Below are 23,782 nucleotides of genomic sequence, written 5' to 3' on the forward strand. Positions count from 1 at the left end.
TACAAGTATGGGGGGAGAGTATAGCTCAAATGGTAGAGTGCATGCTTAGCATGCACAAGGTCCTGGGTTCAATCCCCAGCACCTCCACTAAAAAACAGAAACAAACAACAAAAAAACCCAAAAAACCTCCCCCTGCCCCCCCAAAATTAAGAAAAAAACAAAACAAAACAAAACAAAAAACTACAAAAACCAACTACAGATGGCAGAGAAAGACCCAAAAAGACTCTGTATGATAAAATGTCTTCTTCAATAAACACTAGTATGCTGAATTTTTTTTTTTTTAGGAGCTTAAAACAACACGTGTTTATTGGCTCATAGTTCTGTAGGTTAGAAGTCCAGGCAGGCTCGACTGGTTTCTCTGCTTATGGTGTCAAACACCACAGCTGTGCTAATGTGGAGGCTCTGGGGAGAATCTATATCAGAACTCATTGAGGTTGTTGAAGTTTTCATGTCTGAATTTTTTTAATGTAAATGATTATACTATAATTTTAGGAGATAAATTGGGTAATTTATAATATAGCAAGAGTCGGAAGATAAGAATTCTTTTTAGTTTTTTTTTTTAACCTCCCTTAATGGAGGCACTGGGGATTGAACCCAGGACCTTGTGCATGTCAAGCACATGCTCTACCACTGAGCTATACCGTCTATTCCCCTGAGAATTTCTTTAATGGAAAACTTAGAAAAGGCTATGAGGTTAAACTAGCAAGTCTATATTATAGATGAGGGATTAGTAAGTGGTTTATATTAGTTTAACAAAATATTCAATGCAAAGGGATTTATTTTACTAGACTATGCCAGTGTCTCATCTACATGACCCCAAATCAACAAAACAATAGTTTATAACAAATTTATGACATTATTTAATGTTCCATTCTGCTTAAAACAACCATTCATTAATCTTTTGGTGTATCCCATGGTATTATAAAAACAGAAATCTTTCCTTTCAGAAAACAGTACGATTTGAATAACATGTAATAAGGTAATATTTATTTTTCTTCAGATCAAATAAAGCATGTAAAACAAATCTTACACTTATCTGTTTCTCCCTACATTTTTAATTTCCAAACATACCCACTCTTTTATATATTACATATGCAGTTAATTATTAAACTATGAGACATGAATGAAAATCCAGTTAGACCTACTCAGCACTACTCTTAAGTCTTCAAAACATGAATAAAATATAATATAGCTGTGGAAAATCAATATACTTTTCTTCATTTTAACCAGATGTTTAAAATGCCAAAAAGGAACTGACATTTATCTGCTCATCGTTGACAACGATTACCTCTAATTTTCAATTGTTAGGAATTAATGGAATCATGTGTATAACTGTTAGGAATACACTGGAATTATGTATATAGTAAAAATTGTCTCTTATTTTTAAAAGTTTGCTTACAGTGATTGAAATAAAAAATTTTGGTCAGATTTTTACATACCTTAAAAGTAGAGAGCCCATAAAGTCTTGTGGTATGCACAGTTTCTTGAGAAATATTTGTAATGTTAGTTATAAAGTCCTCAAGGTATTTACAAGCTTGTTCCAGGTGTGTGGTGTTTATGATGATTTGCACTAGCTAGAAAACAGAAAACACCTCCAGTAAAATGCACATTATATTTATACAAATTTATCTGATTTTTAAAAATAGTATTACTTCCAGCAACTGTACCATTTCTGCATAATTATAGCATTATAGGATATCACTGATCATCTGATTTCAGAAGACTGCTATAAATACTACTTATGAATTCTATTAGTAAAAAAAAATAACCAAGTCTAACTACCAATTAATTTAAAATAACTTTTCAAAGGACTTTTTCGAATCTTATACATTCACCAAGTTAAAAAAGTAATTATTTTCACTTTTCAAGTAAAGTCTGGCAAACATAAATATGCATGTATGTTCTAACATCTTCAATTATCTACTACTCCCCATGTAAACCCTTTTCCCTCACACTGCTTGAATTTACACTGATGCTTTTATTTTAAAACATCCACTTCTATTAATAAATTTAAAACAGAAAGCTAGTTTTATAGGATGATGTTCAGCAATAACTTAATTCATAACAATTGTTTCATATAATGAAACATTTAGCTGTAAATATCTTTTTAACCTACCTCTGTCAAACCTATATGAGGTTTTCTAATAAGATTGAGTAAACAGCTACTCAAAGTTCTGGTCAGCAGCAGATTTGTAGATTTTCTAAGCATATCATCTATTTCTGTTGAGCTAAAAACAAAGGCTGATATTATTACGCTTTCCACAAGAGTACAGTTAGTTAGCTTCCTAAATAATTTAACACAATCTACTAAAGTAATTTACTCTAATCCCTTTAAATAGTTAAATAAATTATAATTATTCATATTTATAAATCACACATTTCTATTCAATTTAGTTTCACAAAAGGGATACTTTCCATAAAGTAGAATGTTCATTTATAGAATAATTCAAATGTATTCAATTAACCATTACAGTAAAACCATGGGATACCTGAAATATAACCATTCTTCAATTATGACTCCATTAATGGGATAGCCACTTTCAAAGACACTTTGTATACAACTATAGCTAAAATTACTTTTAAAATGCAAACTGATGTGAGCTCTCTAAGTATTTATTTACTACGTTTAATTTTACTATAACTAAGCTATTCACTTCCACTGAGATTTTGGAAAAAGAGTAAAAAAAATTGCCTTACACTAGTTTCAATTTGGGAGAGGGAGGAACTAACTCTGATGTTTCTTAACATTCTAAAGATTGCTAGACTAGAACTAAAAAGTGTTATTTTCTCCTAACCACTGGCCTTAAAGTTAAGTAAATAATGATTTCTTGTATATAGCTTCATTGCCAAAACAGTTAAGCTGTCCTTAGACCAAGTTCTCTCAGTCCCAGCATGATTGACATTTTAGGCCAGATAATTCTTTGTTGCAGGGCTGTCTCGTACCACTGAAGGATGTTTAGCAGCATTCCTGGTCTCCACTCCTCTCCCTGGTTGTAACAACTCAGAATGTCTTTAGACAATGTCAAATATACCCTGGGGGACAAAACTGCCCCAGTTGAGAACCACTGCCTTAAACACAATCTAAAATTCTAATTTTAGCACTCTTTTACTTTTTATTTTATTAAAACATTACTCTTAAAAATCTATTAATTACAAATATTTACTAGTTTTAAATAAATACCAATAGAGTAAGGTCTGATAAAATAGGTTAATTCTCACTACTACTCTAACGTTCTCCTAAATTTTAATGCAGGTACTCTTCAATTTCTGTTAACTCTAATTCTGGTAGACCTGAGAATATTTCTCTCTAATTCTTCATATCTAAAATCAAGACTTTCCAGGGAATGTGTATAACACCACTAGGAATTCAGGTTTATGCAGCAGCAACAGAAAACTCTAATCTATCAATAGCGTCCCTAGAACAAGCAACGTACTCACGCTGATAAAAAGGAGGCGGTTGCCAACTCCTCTGGTTTCTTTTCTGACACACCCAAATTATGCTTAGACACCCTGTATGGCATCCTTTTCAGATGAAAAGTTATCCATGACAGATAATGTCTTTTATTGAATTCCCCTGAACTCCCTTGAACGCTGAGTCAATGCGTCTTTTTCTTCCATAAGTAAAAGCAAAGAAAACCTATCAGCACCTATGTCCTATTCGTGCCACCAAGTTTGCCCAACAATGACCAGGATCTCACCCATGAGGTTTTTATCCTGAGTAATTATTTTTTGTTAAATTCTTGTCCTTTGAGCCTATAACTACGACTCTTTCTAATTTTTAACTAACATTTCATAGTAATTAAATCTTAATATACAATAAATCTCCTAAATCAGTTTACAGCTTAACCTCTTATGAAAACTGAAAATTTCTTAAAGATCATGTTAGATCCAGATGGTTCCTCTGCAACCAAGTAATTGAGACTTTGGAGTCTCTTCATGAAGTCACTTCATTCTCTGGCTCTGCTTTTATTCACATATAAAAAGAAACCCAAACATTTTTACTGTAAGAACTCCAAAGAATCTTCTGGTTCTAAAAATCTAACTGCAATCTATGTTTAACCATAATAAAAGAGATTTAAATACAGAAAGTTATTTTTCTATAACTCTTCATGACAGATAAAAAAACAAAGCACCTCAGCTCAATTTTAGGTCACAGATTAAAAATTTTTTAAATAAAAATATATGTCAGAAAGCTGATAATCTATCAAAAAAGGAAAACTGATAATCTAGAAGAAATTTAGATTTAGATATTTTTAAACTAACTATGCTGTTTCTGTATTCTGAACTATTTATTACTTTCATTAACAAAACAAAAATAGTAAATGTATTTAATAAAGCTAATTTTTTAAAAATGTAAGCATAAAAATGAATAACATATAATCATAGAGAGTTAATTACTGCACTGGATATTGAACTAATAAAAATGATAAATGTTTTTATCATAGAGAGAGAGAAAAATAGACAATCTTTTCTATTGTAGCATTAGTACTCAACATTTACTTTTTAGAATGCTAGGAGTTCATACACAAAAAGAGTCAGAACTGAAGTGGCAATTCTAGTTCTAGTCAGATTAGGGAAGCTTTAGGGAAAATTACACATAATATTATGACTAATGGCTTTTATCTTTGGTGTTACAAATGCTGTAAAAAATTGAGTAACAATTAGAGATCCACTGTCTCTCCTCTGTAAATAAAACAAAATAAAAGTTAATTCCAAACTGCTAATTTTCTATACTTTCTACAGTTTAACAATACCTAAATTAAAAAACAATCCTAGTTTTTTCAAGAATCAACATTTAGATTAGATAATAAAAAGTACTTGTTAGGGTCATACATATTACACATGCTACCAACTTAGAAAATGTTAAAGTAATCTACATTTAAAGGCAAAGATGAACGGGACTAGTATTAAAGATTCAGGATTGCAGCTTCAAGAATAATTCTAAGATATAACATTTGAGCCAAGTTGTAGGATGAACGTTAAGGAGAGACTTCTTCTTCCTCCCTTTCACTTGCATATGTTTACCTCAAAGTAAAAGATGAATGTATGCATTGTTGTTTTCAGAGATGACAAATTATAACCAGAATCTATTTGAGAATATATAAACAAATTCCAAGTTCACCCAAATGTAAGTCAAGTTTTCCCCTATCCCTTAATCGCTTCATCTAATTATTCACAAGTACTCTAATTTCAGGCTCTGAAACACTTCTGGTATATGTTCCTTCCTCTTCATCACTACTGATCCTGATTACTTCAAGTCTTTCTTCATCTCTGTCTTGAACCACTGCCTTCACCAACTGTACATGACCATTTTTTTTTATCCCCCTCCAATCTATCACCCAAATTGATGCCAGAGTAAACTTTCTTTTTTTGTTGTTTATTTTTGTTCTGGCAGGGCTGGAGGGAGTAATTAGGTTTCTTTGTTTGTTTGTTTAATGGAGGTACTGAGGACTGAACTCAGTGCTAAGCATGCACTCTACCACTGAGCTATACCCTCCCTCCCCTCGAGTAAACTTCCTAAAATATAACTCTAGTAATGCCGGTCCTTAGTCAAAAATTCTTCAATAGTTCCCCAATGTCTGCAAATAAAACATAAGCATTCCAAGCTACAGTCTCACATCTTATACTATAGTACCCCATCCTTTCCTACGACTCATGTGCCTACCATGTGCCAGGCTACCCTCAGTGCTTTATACACACGCATTGCCTCATTTAATTCTTACAACCACCCTATGAATTATTTCTCTCATTTTACAGATGAAGAAACTGCAATTTAAACAGATTAAGAGACTTGTCCAACATCCTGCTAGTTAAGTGCAGCATCAAGACTCAAACTAAGGTCTAAGTCTGAAGCTTATGCTCTTAACTACTGCATTATACTGCCTCTGTTTTAGATTAAAACCTTAGAATGTTCAATGAAAAAAAAAAAAAAAAGATAGGCATAAAGTATTGGTGGCTCTCAGACCAATGGAGAGTGGAGCTCCATTAAACTCTGTAGAGCTCCACTAATGAAACTACTGCTGCAAGAGTTTGTCATTCCTTTTCAATTAAATACTCATTTGTATCTACTGTTTTTCAAATACTGAATGATACTATGTGTTTCGTGTTGTGTAATTTAGAAGACACTACCTCTAGTAAATTATTTGATTGAGGTTAAAAGTTAACGTCTTTAAAATATATCTTTAGAAACTTAGGTATAAGAGGCTGGTAGAGTATGATGAAGCTTAAGGTAGTAGTCCTTAAACTTAGAGTGTATCAGAATCACGCAGAGAACTTCGTAAAGCCAAAGCTTCCACCCTCAGAGTTTTTAATTCAGTAGATCAGAAGTTGGATTTCTAGCAATTTCCTATGTGATGCTAATGCTGCTGGTCTGAGTACCACACTTTGGGAATCACCGGCTTGTGAGAAACACACAGTACAGCTGATGCTATGTATTAGGTATTTGTCTTCCTTTCTTTCCCTTTGCTCTTAACTCATATTCAGAACAAAAATTAGGAAATCTTTTTTTCCCCATTTAAAATATTTATTTATCTATTTATTTATTTTAATTGAAGTACAGGAAATCTTTTAAAGAATCTCAATTCACAAAAAAAGCAGTGTAAGACCTAAAATCAGGTAACTCTTTTACCCTGGCAGAACGCACATTTCTTTCTGTTTATTTATACATTGTTTAAATCCAAAATAGTGGTAGCTTACAATAAAAGATACAGATACAATAAAATAAAAATAACTGTCATTGGTCACTGTTTCAGCTTGAAAAATAAATAACTTATATCTGAACTGCCTTCATGCATTTTTATGACTTAAAAATTCAGAAAAGATTCATACTGAAGGATAATTCCTGCTATTCAGTATACAAATTCAGAAGAATGAATTTTAGAGAGGGAGACATGAAAGCCAACATCATCATTCTCTTCTCCAGAGAGTATTCCCAATTATAAATACACCATATGGCTATAATGCAGGGCCCACCAAGGTAGCCAGAACAAGGTGTGGCTTAAAGATTAATGTTCATCTAACGTTAACTTATCATTCCTGATATGCCAGATACTTTCACTGACATCAGAGTCAGAATAACAGCTCCTTTATGACAGCTCTCGAACTAATTAGCTGGGTCATTCTCGATAAATGATATAGCCTCTCTGAGTCTCTGTTTCCTTATCTGTAAAGCAGGGATAATACCACATTTCCTATCTCCATAAATGTTGGGTATTACTTTCATCATACCAGATAAATTCTCTTGCCTGTATAATCAGGTTGGCTATAGGAACCTGATTGCTGCTCTCCACTACTGATACTAAATTTGCTACAGCATTCTTTATTAATTCTTACTGATTTTGTCTGAATCCTCACTTTAAGCCTATTTGAGAAAAAAAACTATTAAAACTATTTTTCAGAAGATAATGACATAGATAAAGAAGGAATATTATTTAGCCACTGGTAACTTGAGCAATAGAAAAAAACTAAAATAAATAAATGAGATCTAAACAACAGAAGAAAAAAAGAGAAGAGATATTGGTAAAACAGATTTAACAACAAATGCAAGGTGTGAACTTTACTCAGATCCTGATACAAATATACCAACTATAAAAGAACATTTTTAGGACAATCAAGGAAATATTGATATGGGCTAGAGAACTGATACTATGGAATGTGTTAATTTTGTTAAGTGTGGTTAAATGATGAAATGTTACCGTTTTTAGAAACACATACCGAAGTAGTTAGGGAAAAAATGCTATTATTTCTGTAATTTGAATTAAAATACTTCAGCAAATAAAGTACAGAAAATGTTTATTATGGTTAAATCTAGATTCTGAGAACATATGAATTTCTTACCCTATTATCTCCATTTTTATGTATATTTGAAGATTTACATAATAAAAAGTTTAAAAATATATAGTATCAGATTTATGGCAACTTAACCCCAAATATCACTAAAATATGTAAGCCTTCCAATGAAATAGTCCATTAAAGAGCCATGGCCTGAAAATCAAGTGTTTATGTTTCACAAAAATAGCTATGATAAAGATAAATTTCTTATTAGTAAACTTACCTCCGGTGTAGGGACTCTGAAAATTTAAGGCTGGCATAAATAAATTCTTTAACTTGTATGTAAATATGAGGCACTGACTGAGACATGGGTAATTTCTTTGGGAAAGATTGCTGTTGGAAAAAAAGAAACAAAGTTGATACTGCTTTTGAAATTTTAGGAAAAGATATTCTAATCATCTAAAATGTAAAAACTAAATTGATTTCACAGTTGAATTGATAGTTAAAACTTGCATCTCAAAGTCTACTGTTGTATTTCTACATTACTTTTGAGACTTTAAAGGGAACAAAATAATTTCTGAAGAAAATAATGTGGCAATTTACCTGTTTCTTAAATCATATAATCAGACTTCTAACAAGCAAAGAAACCAGTATCTCTCTGTGTGTTCTGACAATATGTATCTCACTTAATTGTCTCTTCTTTGCAGTCATAATAATAAGAATCAGCTTGTCCATGAAAGTTATAGTCCAGCTTCATGGCTCAGTGTCATCAAATAAGTCTAAGACTCCCTTTACTCACTTGAATTGATACCAATTCAAGAAGGTATCCATCTCATTCCACAGAATACTCATAGAATACCTTACTGCAGCTTTCTAACCAGTATACCAGCAAACACTAGTATGCAACTAATGGTTTACAGTGTGCTTCTTGGTTAAATGTTTTAACAGCCAACATTCATTAGCAAATCTCAGTCTCCAAAAGGTAAACTCTCTCCAAGATTTTTACCAAAAGCCCCTTATTTACACCCTATGAAGTCTAATCTATACTTCTAACTTTACATTCTTTGCAATTTAGTTACATCATTGAAAGTACTCTCACCAGGATCACCTATGACCTCACAGGTGTTAAATCCAATGAACTTTTCACGTTACCTGACTTATCTGAAAATTCTGGCAGAGTAGGACCCTACTGCTTCTTAAATGAACTCTCCTTCCTTGGTATCCATGACCCACACTGGTTTTCCTCTTATTTCTCTACCTTCTCTATATCTCTTCCTCTAGCCATCCCTTAAGTATTGCTATTCCTTAGGGTTCCATCCTACACCTTCTTTTCTTGTCTCACATACTGTCCCGGGAAACTCACCTACTCTCAGGACTTCAATCACCATGCAAGTGCCAATATCTCCCAAATTCACAAGTCTAAGCCAAATCTTTCTCCTGAAGTCCAAATCTGTGTATCTAACTACCATTTGAACACCTCATTTGGCTGTAACATGTGAGACATTCTCAATAGAACCAAAATTGAAATTATCATCCCTTCCTTCCTTCTAAATCTGCTCCTCTTCCTATCTTAGTGAATGCCATCACCTCCAAGACAGAAACTTGGCTATCATACTTGCCCCTCCATCTTTATCATCCCTCATATGCTAATCAACTTCTGTCATTCCTTTCTCCTAAATATCTCAAATTCCATGGCCATAACGCCCATTCAGGTCACCAATCTCTTTTACCAAAATAATCGCAACAACCCCTAGCTGGTCTCTCAGCCTTACTCTTATCCAATCTATTTTCTTTACACATTAGCCAGAGGGATCTCTCTAAAGCACAAATTTGATTATGTTTTTACTGCTTAAAACCCAGTGGTGATGTATCATAGCCCTCAAGATAAAGGCTAAACTCCCTAACACTGTCTACAAGGCCTATTATAGTCTAGCCCTTTGTATTTCATCTTCATTTTTTGATCTTCATCTTTCATACTTTATCAACCTTGCACTTTGTATTACAGAATTATAGCCTTTCTGCCTGCTGCTTCCTCTATCTTGAGAAGGGCCAACTTATGTGAATTGCAACTTCCTATTTATTTTATCTACACCCCTCAGTTGAATACAACTCACTTGACAGAGAGACTAAAAAACTAGCACACAGCACAATGTCTACTCTATAGCAGGTGAATGATAAATATCTGAATCAACAAAGGTATTCTTAGGTACCTCCAGCAAAAGTAAACTTACAACTAGCTGGCAGTGAAAACAGTTGCAGAGAGAAATCTCTCTCCAAAACTGGTTGGCTTCAACCTTTCCAAATTTAGAAATTGAATTAGGAGTACTACAAAAAGCAACTAAAGAGTTGCTATTCTTTAAAATCACCTTATAATAATGTAAGGGATAACTCACCTCCAATTTATGCTCTGCAGAATAATGAACCCAATATTAACTACTTGAAAGATACATTAGCTTTAAGAATTTATTTTAATAACAGTAAAAACAATATGAACATGTTCTTATTTTAGCCAAAGGGTTCTAGTTAAATTAGCTCAGCTATCTACAAAAGAACAGATTTTTTTGTGTATATGTTGTCTTACTCCTTTCTTACTCATAATTTGCACTGAAAATAATAACTCAAGTTATTTGAGAGACATTTTATATCTTTTCTAGTTGTTTTAATTGAAAATTATACTTAAATTAGGAAAAAGTTAAATATATACACAGACAACCAAGAGATTATTACCAAATAATTTATGGGATTTCTAAGTTATCACATTTAAAATTTCTATTTGGCTTTTGCGTTAATGATAGTTCTTTTAAATGATGAGTAATATATGAACCAATGAATACAACTCCTAACAAGCTTAATACTAAGAGATACTGTATATTTTGGAAGCACTCTGTAAGCAAAGTCAAGTATCCTTTTAACTATAAACCCAACGAGAATAGTTTAGTGGAATTAGGAGGGACAATAGAGACTTTTCAGTTCAGCCTACTCATTTGACAGATGAGGCACAAATGCCCAAATACGTTAAGTCACTTGCCCATAATAAGCCACAGACAGAGCTGGCATGTGAATCCAGATCAAATCCAGTGCTCTTTATACAGATGCTATTTCCTGAACAAACTTATTACCTAGTAACCAAAACAAAACAAAACCAGGACATGAGAGTAAGAATATTCTGATAATATTTCTTGACAGGGAAACTTTAGGGTTTCAAAATAGAGAATTAAAATACTTATTCTGGTGTTTTGTGTATATTAGATACAATTAGGTATATGCAATGGCAGCGTTAGCTATAATTTAAAAGCTGTGCATTTAATTACTTTGTCCTATATTTAGTGACTATTACACATAACATGCTTAATATATGTATATAAAAATATAACATAAAAATTTATAGTCACAATTAACACAACTCACTCAGAATTCACTTGTTCATTATAAAGGGATAAAAATGTAGAAAAGGACTAAATTACAAAGAGTTGGAAAAATAATAAAAAAGAACAAGGGTGGGGAGGGTATAGCTCAGTGGCAGAACACGTGCTTAGCATGCACGAGGCCCTGGGTTCAATCCTCAGTAATACCCAAATAGGGTAAGTCACTTGCCCACAATAAGCCATGGACAGAGCTTATTTATTTATTATAATAATATAAATATTATGTAATTATTATTAATACATAAAGTGTTTATTAACAATTATTTACTATTAAATAATTATCATTTAATATACTATTAATATTATTTAATATCAATATTTAATATTAACATTTAAATACTATTAAATTATTTAATGTTAACAATTTAATATTTAATATTATATTATTTAATGTTAACATTATATTTAATATTATATTTAAAATGTAATTATTAAATTGTTATTTAATAGAAACAATTATTTAATATCAATATTTAAACATTATTAAATTAATAATTATTAGAGTAATAACAACAAACAAATCTAATTACCTCTCCTCAAAAAAAAGGAAAGAATAAAAAGAGTAAGAAAAAAATAAGAGTAAAGAGAATGAAAAAGGTGACAGTAACAGGAAATAAGATATCCTTTTCCCATGAGATCTAATTCTGCCCAGAAACACTGGATTGGCACAAGTGTGTCTATTTCTGTGTGCATACATGCACATGTGCAATCATGTATATTCCCAGATTACTCCACACAATGCTGTTCTTCCTTTTCCTATCCTGTGTTTTGTTCAGACATCTTGTCTCCAAAAATATACATTCTTACTTCTGGAAAAAATCTATAGATGGCTCTAAAGCCATGAGAGGAAGAGTATACCTGTCGTATTTCATGACAGGGATGACTCTGAAGCTGTATGCCTTCATACACCTCTCACTTAACCAAGATAAACTTTTCATACAAGTATATTTCTAGGAAAAAAGCCATAAAGTAAGATCTTCTATAGTGATAGAAATTTCAAAGAAATTCTCCTCTCTTACCCTACAGTGTTTTCCTATTCCTATAATCTACTCAACATTTAGTATATCTAATTTGGAATCCACCCAATGTTAGTAACACCTGCCTTAGGAATGTACCTAACATTTGGGACAACTGCTTCTAGTACCCCCAAGAAAGTCCCTTTTTAACCTCACCAAAATAGTAGTAGTAGCAGTAGTAACATAATCTTTAAAAGTTAACAAAGAGGGTGGCGGGTATAGCTCAGTGGGAGAGTGCATGCTTGTCATGTACAAGGTCCTGAGTTCAATCTCTAGTGCCCTTATTAAGGAGAAAAAATAAATAAAATAAAAAAATATTTTAAAAGTTAACAAAACATAATTAATTTCCTCAAGTGACACAGTAACAATAACAAAAGCCTTAAAAGAAGCTATTCTCATTTATAATGCCAGGTTAATATTATGTAGCAATAAATAGGATTAATTTATTTTTAAGAAAATTATTGAATTAAGAATTAACCTGGGAGTAGGGTATAGCTCAAGTGGTAAGAGCGCATGCTTAGCATACACAAGGTCCTGGGTTCAATCCCCAGTACCTCCTCTAAAAATAAATAAATATGTAAACTTAACTACCTCTCCCCCTAAAAAATAATAATAAATAAATAAAATTAAAAATTTAAAAAAAAGTTGTAAAGAATTAAACTGTACCTTTTCAAGATCTGAATCTTGAAAGGGAAATTTACTGATGATTACTTTATATTCTTCTTCATTAACAATAGGGATGGGGCTATAATTATCTTCTTCAAAAATGTCCCTGTTAAGAAAGAAGAGAGAATTGAGAATTTAAAATTAGAAAACATATCAATAGAGTGCTATAGGACAACAGTTAAAAAAAAAGCACTATCACAAAATCATTTTTTGTCAGTTAAAGATCTAAATAGGGAAAAGTGCTTATATACCCAGAATTCTAAAAAATCAATACCAAATAAGTCTGTATCTCAAAATTAATACACAATCTCTTCTTTCCACTTGTTTGTTTTATATCCTCTCAGTACTTTAGTTTTTGTTTTCTAGTCTGGAATAGTTCTCAAGATGATATAGTCTGAATGAACTCATTATCTATAACTAAAAAGAAGGCATGAGATAGAGTACACCAGTCCCATTTCTTGATAGGGAAAACTCTCAAGTTGTATGTCTTTTGCCTTCTCTTTCCAACTAGATCATAAGCTACTTGAAGATGAAAATAATGTCTTGATTTGTTTGTCTCTCATAATGTAGGTACTTGGAAAAAGATGTTTCATACTTAGCAAGGCAGAGACTTTTACTACTTATCAAATATCCATATGCTCTCCTACATAGCTGCCTTACAAACAGGCAGAGTCATAAGACTAGTTTTAGCCATTGGACTGTGAATACAAATTATATGTGTCATTCCAAGCCTAAAGCATTTATATGAGCTAACTGTGTGACCCTCCTTCCCATGGTGATAGGGGAGACCACTATGTTGAGAAGGCAGAATCACAAATGCCAACAGCCTGGATCTTGTACTAACAGACCCACTACAGACTTCTGTGCGAGTGAGAAATAAAATGCCTATGTCCATCCAGAGAGATTTGGGGCGTTTTTGTTACTGTAGCATAACTGAGCATGTCCTAATATACCTGCTGTTCAATTAACTTCCTTTTAATCAATAATTCAGTTTGATTAATATTTATTGATCTATCATGTGCTAGTCTTTGGGCTACCTATGATGAAAACTCCCCACTCTCATGAAGATAAAATCAAGATCCTTATTCTCAAACCTTGTAACAGAGACAGATATGCAAACAAATTATAATGTTTATAATGATGTGTTATACATACAATAAAAGAGGTGTAAGTTGCAGAAATAGGACAAAGGAAAGTGATTAACTTTATCCAAGTAGGTGGGGGACATCTCATGAAAAGTTTTACAGAGAAGCTATGGGCTTTAAAGGGTCTTTAAAGATGAAAAAAACACTTCTAACGAGACTATAGGAGGACTGTATTTCAGAAAGATGGAACATAACATGCAAAAGCATAAGGGGTGAAAAAGTATGAATGTGGGGAGGGGTTGAGCAAAACCACAAGTAGTGCAGCACTACTAGTGTAAAGTATGCAAGGGACATGGTGTAAAATGAAGTTGGGCAGATGGACAAACTGAAGTACCCAGATTTTATCGTGTAGGCAATGGAACACCAATCATAGGTTTTAGGCAGAGGAATGTCATAGGAAGACTTTCACAGAGTGGAAGAAAAACTGGGAAAAGGACAATAATGAACACAGAGAGGCCAGTTAGAAAGACTGAATAATCTAAATAAAAAGTGATGAGGATTTGAATTAAAGCTGTATTAAGTGGAGGCAGAGAAGGAAGTGGCAGGAACAAGAGTTTTTAAGATATAGAATACATAATATTTAGAAACAAAATGAGGATTCTGAGGCAAAGTGTAATCCTGATGAATCTGTGGCTTCTAGGCAGGGCAAATGGACAAACGATCAGAGACATTTGTTTGAGGTAAGGAACACAAGAGAAGGATACGGTTTGGGCATTGGACAATGGACATCTAATTGAAAAATGGATCTGGCATCTTAATGAGAGGCTGGAAATAAAGGCATGTGCTTATAAATCATTGTGGTACATAAGTTGGTTAAAATACAGCTCTGTTCACCTAAAATATCGTGAGAGGCTTCCACTAATTCTATTTCCTTCTAAATAGTATTCTAAAATAAAGTAAAGGTTAAAAGACAAGTTACAGAGAAAGAAACTACTAGAAGATCATACCCTACTCATTTTATACAAATGTCAGGGACTCCGTTAAGATGCAAGGAGAGATACTTTAATGAATGGTACATTCATATTCTGCAAATGTTAATGTAGTCTTAAAAGTGATCTGTTTACTGAATTGAATTCTATAAACATTTATCAAGTTCCTACTATACTATACTTGCAGCTAGGCAATCAAGAATATAAATAAAACACTGATGTTCGCAATACAGCTAGAGAGACAAACAAAGTAAGACAGTAGTCAGATTATAAATTCTATCATGGACGTAGTCAAGTTTTAATTATTCAGTAGTGATGATAACTCTTACTTTTTCTTCATTTGTTAGGTTGTCAATTCACTGCTTCTGTAATCTTTGAAGATATAGGTCAGGGATAAGAAAAGCTTAAATCCTGCTACTTCTTAAAAATGTAAGCAAAAAGCATGACCTAGAAGGGCACTGAAAGTAGAAGTCAAAATATATTTGAGAATTACAACTGACATGCTATCATTTGCCCTCCTCCACCATTACAATGGAAAATAATGTTAATTCTATCTCTGAATGAACCCATTAGTTTTCCAGAGAGAAAACAATACCTCATGGTTTCCTCAATCTTGAGGAGCAATCTCTTACCTATCTTAAAATAGGTAAGAGAGAATAGGTGGCTCAATACGAATCTATCAACAACTATAAAAATTTAAACACTCTTCTGAAAACAGTAAGTCAGTAACATCGATCCTATAAGTAAAGATTTTTATATACAAATATATATGATTTTATATATAAAGATATAGTATATCACCACATTACATGATAGCATATATATTACAGATTACCGCCCCTATCAATAAGCACTACTTCTGTTTCTAAAATATGATACATTAGAAATTGTTAATACTATATATGACTCATCCAAGACTGTCAATTATTCATTTGGGACAACATCTTGACAAGATCATTGCTAAGGACTATTAATACAAAAAGCTTAAATAAAGATTTAGTTAGTTGATCTTAATAGAAGTGTATCACCTTGTAAACCATTTAGGCATTTTAAAAAGATTTTTATCACAGTATTCAGAAGGTCAGCCCTCCATAGCTTTGAAAATTGATGGAGTAAATGCCAAGCTGGTGTTAAACCATTCAACATATTTTCTGTTTTAATCTCATCAAATATTATTGCCACACTACTTCTATAATGTTTTGTGTAACCCAGATGTAAGCTCTGAAGGTTAACTTTTTTAGTTAAAAGAAAGAAAAAAAGATAGGAAGGAAAGCATGAAAGGAGGCATGAAGGGAAGGAGAAATGTTTTTCAAATTTGAAAAGGAAGGAGCTGATTTCTCTTTTAATGGCATTTTAATGGCAATAAAATTATAAAGATATTAAAATACTTGGTGCCTTACAGGCAAACAAAAGTAATTTTCCTAATTAGATGCTTTAAGATTTTTAATCTAACAGTTATGTTGTTTGTAAAAATAGCACTTTCCCCAAACAAAATTTAAATGCCATAAATTTCTGTCTCTAGTGCTAAATACCTTTTAATACTTACAGCCTTATATCTAATCATTCACTGGGGCAAAACCTATAGAGATTAAAACTAAAAGTAGTAAAGTTAAAAACTGATTATAAATGGTGCAGTCACTGTGGAAAACTGTGGAAAAATGGAGGTTCCATAAAATATTGAACATACATTTACCACATAATCCGGCAATTCCACTTCTGGGTATATGTGCAAAAGAATTGAACACAGGGACCCAAACAGATAACTATACATCAGTGTTCATAGTAGCAATATTCACAGTTGCCAAAAGATTAAAACAACCCAAATATCCATAAGTGGATGAATGGATAAATAAAATGTAGTATACATAATGGAATATTATTCAGCCTTAAAAAGGAATGAAATTCTGACACGTACTAAAACATGGCCGAAACTTGAAGACATTATGCTAAGTGAAAATAGTCCAGACACACAAACACAAAAACAAATCGAGACACAAAATCAAACACTGTATGATTTTACTTATATATAGTACCGAGAGTAGTCAAATTCATAGATACAAAGTAAAATGGTGACTGCCAAGGACTAGAAAAAGAGAATGGGGAGTTATTGTTTAATTGGTACAGAGTTTCAGTTTAAGAAGATAAAAAACAGTTCTGGAGAAGGATAGCAGTGATGGTTGCCAACAATGTGAATGTACTTATTGCCACTGAACTGTACATTCATAAGAGGTTAAAATGGTAAATTTTGTTATGTATATTTTACCACAATAAAAATTATTATAAGCATTTTTAATTACTAAATGAAAAAACAATTCCTTTAGCATTTGACAAAATTTTTCATTACATTAAGGCACCATGGCTTAGACTAACCTGAAAACTCCAGCCCATTTCTTAAGCAATGTTTCATTGTATTGATCTCTTATTTCAAATAAAAGGTCAAAAAGTCGGTTCACTGGAAAACCATAACCCTAAAACGCACACAAAAAAGCAGATAAACAACTCAAACAAATAAAGATATTCATTTTTAAAAGTTCAGAATACTGGAGAATTGTTTGAAATGAACACTGTATCACACTGTATGCCATTCCAAAAAAGATACTTTCTACTAATTTGTATTAGGTAAAAAAGAGTCTAGAAAGAGTTTTATGAAGCTGGAATCATTATTCTATTTCTTCTCTCTCTTTTCAGTCTGGATTCCACTGCTAGCCTTAAAAAGTATTAGAAGTCAGAATTGAAGAAAAAGTTCAAGACAAGTGATCTAGATAACTGTGTCTTGAGAAATGGTCGCTAAATAAGATACAAGGAGAAAAGGAAATATATTCTGTCTGAAACATGCTGGCTTCCTTTTGCACTTTCAATTTAACACTGACTTTGTTATATAGGATAAAGTTACATCTTTTCATCAAACATACAGGCTAAAACTTCATTCCTTTACAACTCCAAACCCATTGAAATCTTACTCATATCAGGACTAAACATTTTTGCTCACCTCACAGAGTTGTCCCTCTTCCCCTCAAGGCTTACCTCTTCATCTTTGGTCTCAATCCTATCTCCTCCTGTAGGAACTGTCCATGGGTTACCTACTCACTCTGTTTGGTCTTTAACTTCCACTAGCTCCTTTCTCTTGGCTAAATAAACATGCTAAACTGCCTTGCATCTTTAAACCAAGAACAAAGAAAGAAAACAAAAAAACCCTCCCTCAATTTTCTGTGCCCTGCAGCTGCCTCCCTCTGTCACTCCTTTCAGAGCCAAACCTACTACATTCTAACTCCCACTCCTATTCCTTTATTGAAACTGCTCTCAACAATGTCACAGATTATCTTCTAAATATAAAATTCCATGAGCTCTCATTTGATCTTACTTCTCTTTCTTGAAACTCTTCTGCTTTAAACTCTGTAACATGACTCTCTCTCCTTGCTCTCCTTTTATCTGTGACTAACCCTTCCAGATTCCTTTTTCCTTCTATCTCCATCCTTTAATCTTTTCCGCTAGTTCTCTAGGGCAATCTCAAGTCGAAAAACTTCAAACACTACTTTTTGTGATTATTCTCAACCTGTATCTCTAGCTAGACCTCTATAAATTTCAAATATTTAATTCCAACATCTATTAGACATCTCCAGTCAGTTTCTAGTCTCCATTTCCAGTCTAGCCAACAAGCACATTAAAGTTAACTTATCTCTTTCCTTTCAAACTAAACCAAATGCTCTTCCTGTTTCCCATCCCTGCTAATAGTTAATAGTTCTATCATCAATCCAATATATTAGGAAAGAAATCTGAAAATTATTTAAGTGCCCCCAAAATAAACACATCTAATCAATCAAATTCTTTTGATTTCACTACCTTTGCAAATCTCTTTCAAATCTATCATTCTTCCCTATCATTTACTACATATCTTTCTTCCAGAAATCTTCCCAGTATCACTGCTTTATTTCAGGTCCTTAACACCTCTTGCGTAGACCACTGTAAGAGCTTCCTAAAGTGAAATTCCAACCATCTGTCTCTTTCAACTCAATCTATTGCCCAGACTCTTAAAATTATCATCCAAAAGTGCAAATCTGATCCTGTCATTCCCCTGGTTAAAAACTATAGAAGGTTTGCTTAAAGCCCCACAAGACCTGACACAATCTGGCTCAAACTACCTTGTCAGTTTCATTTCCACCATTTGCCCTTCTTTGCTTGCACTCAAATACTGCAGTTTCTAACACCAAGCAGGCCAACCAGTCTCATGCTCACCATACCATACCTCTACCCATAGTTGACACATGCTATTTTGTCTGCCATTAATGCCACTTCCTTTATATCTACTTACTGAACTCATCCTTCAAAATCCAGCTCACATTTCAACTATCTGTATAGCCTTTCCAAGCTCCTGGAATCAAGTTATTCTATCTTCTGTGAGCCAAAGCTCTTTAATATATTACTAAACTAGTATGTCTTATTATATATCTTATTTGTTTACAACTAAACTGTGAATCTCTTTAAGCCAAGAATTTTTATGTCCCTACTGTCCTACTGATTGCTATATCCATCATCCTGTATATATTTAGCTGCTAGCGCATAGTGGGTACTCAAAAAATATTAATGAATGAATAAATAAATGCTTACTTTCGATTTGTATAATAGGCAGAAAGCAGAACTATGAAAATGCTGGGGGTTTTTATTTATTTATTTTATTGTTTAGTCAGCTTTGTTTTAAATGATGAAATAATGGCATTTTTAAAAGAAAAATTTCCCTAGGTTGGCAAAGTGCCAATTTTAAAAACTAAATATTGTGCAACATTCTTTAGTTAAAGATTAATTAGAAAAGACCCTCCCCAATTCTTTAACTAATAAGTATAACTTGAAGAGCCAGCATTTATTAATTCAGTATAAGATCCACTTAATAATCTGCCTGTCAATTTTCAGTGAAATGAAAATACTTTAGGATTTCTGAATAAGTAAGAAGGACTGGTTTGTTTTCCTCAACTTTATTTCAAAGCAGTAAGATCAGAAAGGTATATTATGCATCCATCACTGTTGCTTTTCTAACGCCTCTATTACCTGAAAATTGCCTATTACTCTTCTTTGATTCTCTGCAGAGTTCCTTGGAACTACATCAAATACTCTAGATTCAGTTGTACTCAAAATGCCAATCCAAGAAGAGTTTGTTACGGTTTTTAAAAGAGAGATAAGGAGATTGCACTAGAATATAAATCAATGCTGCTACCTATATCAAGTAAGTCTTATCAGAAAAAAAAAAAAGCCAACTGAGCTAAAATTTGTACTTAGTGACATAGTTGATTTATATTTTGACAAGTTTCTTTTCATTATGGATCCATAACAATTTGTAGATCATTGGTCCCCAGATCATATTGTGAGCAGCAACGCTTTGAGTCATTAAGGATAGCAAACCTCTTTCAAGTTACTTAGGCCCAAAATATTAAGGCAGTCTTAAAAAAAACTTATAAAAGTTTTCTTAAAGAGAGATCAGTATTACAGGTATATTAGTCACAAAATTCATGAAAACAAAAAACCCCCCCACATTATTCTGGTATTACACTATAAGCCATTCAAATTAATAAAGATTTAAGGCAATAAAATAATTTACTAAAGGAGCTTGTGGAATCTTTTCCTTAGGTTTCTGAATAAAATAGACAACTCTTATTCTAGGATGGAAAGACTCTTGTGGTGAAACATTTCCCAAAGCATTTTATATAAAGCTCTAGATCTAAAAGATGTTCTAAGAAGAAAAGAGATTTAAGAGTCAAATATGTCGGGGAAATGCTGCATAATCACCTTTCTTTTGGAAACACATAGTATAAATTTGCTCTGAGACAGGCTTCTAGTGGAGAAATCTGTTTTACTTCACTCAGCATTTCCTAAACATATTTGACCCTATACAGAAATGTTTGTAAGTAACATCTATTATCATACTTTGGAAAGCACTGGACTATATTTCATGAAAAGTTATTCCAACCATAAAAATCCCATAAATCTAAGCATGAAAACCAAATGTAATCAATTCTTTATTATCTGTGACCAGGCAGGAGGGATAAGCTTAAAACTTTGATAATGAAAACCACATAGACACTGAGTTTTAAGATAATTTCGTTTTAATCTTATTTTAAAAACAAGAAAACAAAACTCAAAGAAGTAAAGTGATGTGCTCACAGTCACAGCAAACCTGAAATCAGGAAGGACACGAGTACATACAGCTTTCAAACTAGTGTGTGTTTTCATATATAATATCACATTTAAAACTCAAAACAATTCTGAAAACTAGTAACTAACAAACCCATTTTCACAAATGAAGATCTAAAAGAAAACTTGGAGACATACAATTAGTCAATAGCAAAGGCTGAACATAAACTTTGTGATCCCAGAGTTCATGTTCATTACCCTCAGGCAGAACTAATCTTCCAATTTCTAGTTCAGGGTTCTTTCTACTATACCATGTACATTCTTTTTTAACTGAAAAAATATTTTATCTATTCTAACAGAATGACCAATATTTTAAAAGATGATAATAGTCCCTGAGCTCTGTCCAAGCTTCCTAATCAGGAAGGAGGTGTTATGAAGAGTCCTATGTAATAGGGGAATACCAATATATTAGTAAACATTTGGTTACTACTAATTTGCTACCATTAATCCACAATAAAATAAATGAGGTGTGGTCTATATTTTGTATAGTTTTAAGTGCTCAAATAGCCATTAATTGAAAATTAGATTATCACTCACCTGCAAAGTATCTGCAAATATTACAATGAGATTCTTCAGCTCCAGAACAAGATCAGGGTCCGTGCAATAAGACTGGGAGAGTGAATGGTGAGTAGGGGTGAAAACACAAATAAACAAACAAACACACACCAGAGTCATGTGTTTAAAAACTAAGAAAGAAAACCTGAAGTTTTTCCCTTTAATTTGCTTAACTTACAATAAATTTAAAATCTTGATTGTTAGATTCACAGCTGGCTCACTCCATTCAAGAAAAAAATTCCTAAGTAAAGATGATGGGGGGAGGGTATATAGCTCAGTGGTAGAGGGTGTGCTTTGCATGCACCAGGTCCTGGGTTTAATACCCAGTACTGCCATTTAAATAAATAATTAAACCTAACTATCCCACCCCCACCCCAAAAACAACAACAAAAAGAGAAATATCTAAAAAATAATAAATAAATAAATACAATATTAAAAAAAAAAGAAATGATAACATGACATAACTAAAGTATCTCTATTATATGAAAAGAAATTTTCCTGCAATTTGCACACATTAAACTTTGGTCAAAGCAATGATGCTTATATTTCTAAAAGTTTTCAGATTTTAAGGAACTAGTTATTTCAAAGTAAAAAAATGGTTTATACATAGACCACATACTTCTACTTTTCAATTATTTACTTATTCTATTACAAAAGACATACAATCAATATATTACTTTCTCTAATGTAAGAAATGTCAATTTAAGTATTTTCTTAGTAACTCAACAAAGGAAAATAATTAATTTCAAAGGGATAATGAAATTCACTCTTGTCCCCTTAACAGCGTTTAAGAAGATTTTGAGTGTGACATATTGCATTTAATATATTGTGACTTCATACATGATGTCATGGAATTAATAGGAGGTATACTCTAACATGACATATTCACAGCTGGTCTCAATCTAAACCATGACAAGCTGTACTGTTCTTTATTATAAAACGTTAGAAAAAGTTGTAGTTCATTGAACAAATAGTGTATCCAGAATCTATGTCCCTGATAAATAAAAATATAATGCATTTATAATCTAAATATCACATAAACTAGTAATCTTCCTTCGAAATATTTTCAGTTTCTATTCTCAGTAATAAAATTACAAACAATAGAATCTATAAAATTTTAAGTTTGGGAGATTTTACTAAAGGTAAACTACCAAAATTGTCTTAAGAAAAAGTCTACAATTATTAATTTCAGTAATCTTTATAACACTAACATACTTATTATTTCCACAAAAACATATTTTAAAAATATTTTATCATTTTACCTTCACTCATAAAAAAATTCTCTTTACTTAAAGGTTCATTATTTCAAATGAATTCAAATTTTGACAATTGCTTATTTTTAAGAAATTTATAATTGTATTACTGCAAACAAATTATAAACATTGAAGAACAACTTCTATTGAGTTTTAATGGTGGAGTTTATTTTGGAAACAAAGAATTTGGAATGATAATTAAAAACCCTTTCTTCACAGTGCTTTTCAGTGATCTAATGAAGAGGTCAGTTGAGACTAATGAGACCAGCTTAATTCTTCATTTTCTATAATGCTGGACTAAAAGTGTCTTCGGAAGCCCCAGTCAGTTGCAAAATCACAGTCCAATATTACCAAACAAACAAAAGCCTGACATTACTACTTCCAAATCTGAGCAATTACCAAAAAAAATGCAAAACTGATGGAGGTACGGTTTTCTTCTGACATTATACATTTCAGAAGTTCTTGAAGTAACTGAATTAAAAATTTGGTAACATAAATTGTCTGACTTACTGAATGAGCTCTAAGGACAGCAATTATCTTTGAGAGGGCCATGTTCCAAAGTTCATCAGTGTATGCCCTGGTTACTAATCCTTGGGTCACATGTAAAATGTGATCTTCCACCACAAAGAACCTAAGAACAGTAATTATCAAAATAACATGAGTTAAAAAAATTAAAACATAAATAGAAATAATTAGTTCTGACATTTAACACAATATAAAAATAGTATTTATTTCCATATTAGATACATACCCTACAATTTGAGTGAAATATCTTCTATAGCCATCAACTGTTTCATGCTTTAAATGAAAAATAAAAATCAATTTAAAACAATAAATACCAGT

General features: G+C 32.3%; 1 protein-coding gene and 1 non-coding gene across 3 annotated transcripts in view; both read right to left on the reverse strand.

The window, feature by feature from the left end:
* Window positions 1–23,782, reverse strand: part of EXOC6 (exocyst complex component 6) — a 169,221-nt gene that overhangs the window by 83,249 nt on the left and 62,190 nt on the right. For both annotated transcript variants that reach the window (XM_032491312.1, XM_032491313.1), the window contains exons 10-17: window positions 23,691–23,737; window positions 23,450–23,570; window positions 21,669–21,740; window positions 17,322–17,419; window positions 12,878–12,983; window positions 8,054–8,163; window positions 2,117–2,228; window positions 1,440–1,574 (exon numbers count right to left, since the gene is read on the reverse strand). In XM_032491312.1, coding sequence (XP_032347203.1) covers window positions 1,440–1,574; window positions 2,117–2,228; window positions 8,054–8,163; window positions 12,878–12,983; window positions 17,322–17,419; window positions 21,669–21,740; window positions 23,450–23,570; window positions 23,691–23,737 — 801 coding nt within the window. The remainder of the gene's footprint in view (window positions 1–1,439; window positions 1,575–2,116; window positions 2,229–8,053; window positions 8,164–12,877; window positions 12,984–17,321; window positions 17,420–21,668; window positions 21,741–23,449; window positions 23,571–23,690; window positions 23,738–23,782) is intronic.
* Window positions 574–645, reverse strand: TRNAV-GAC. Its single transcript has one exon. It is a non-coding gene; the product is annotated as a tRNA-Val (tRNA).

The sequence above is a fragment of the Camelus ferus genome, chromosome 11 (assembly GCF_009834535.1).
Source record: "Camelus ferus isolate YT-003-E chromosome 11, BCGSAC_Cfer_1.0, whole genome shotgun sequence".
NCBI classification, from domain to species: domain Eukaryota; kingdom Metazoa; phylum Chordata; class Mammalia; order Artiodactyla; family Camelidae; genus Camelus; species Camelus ferus.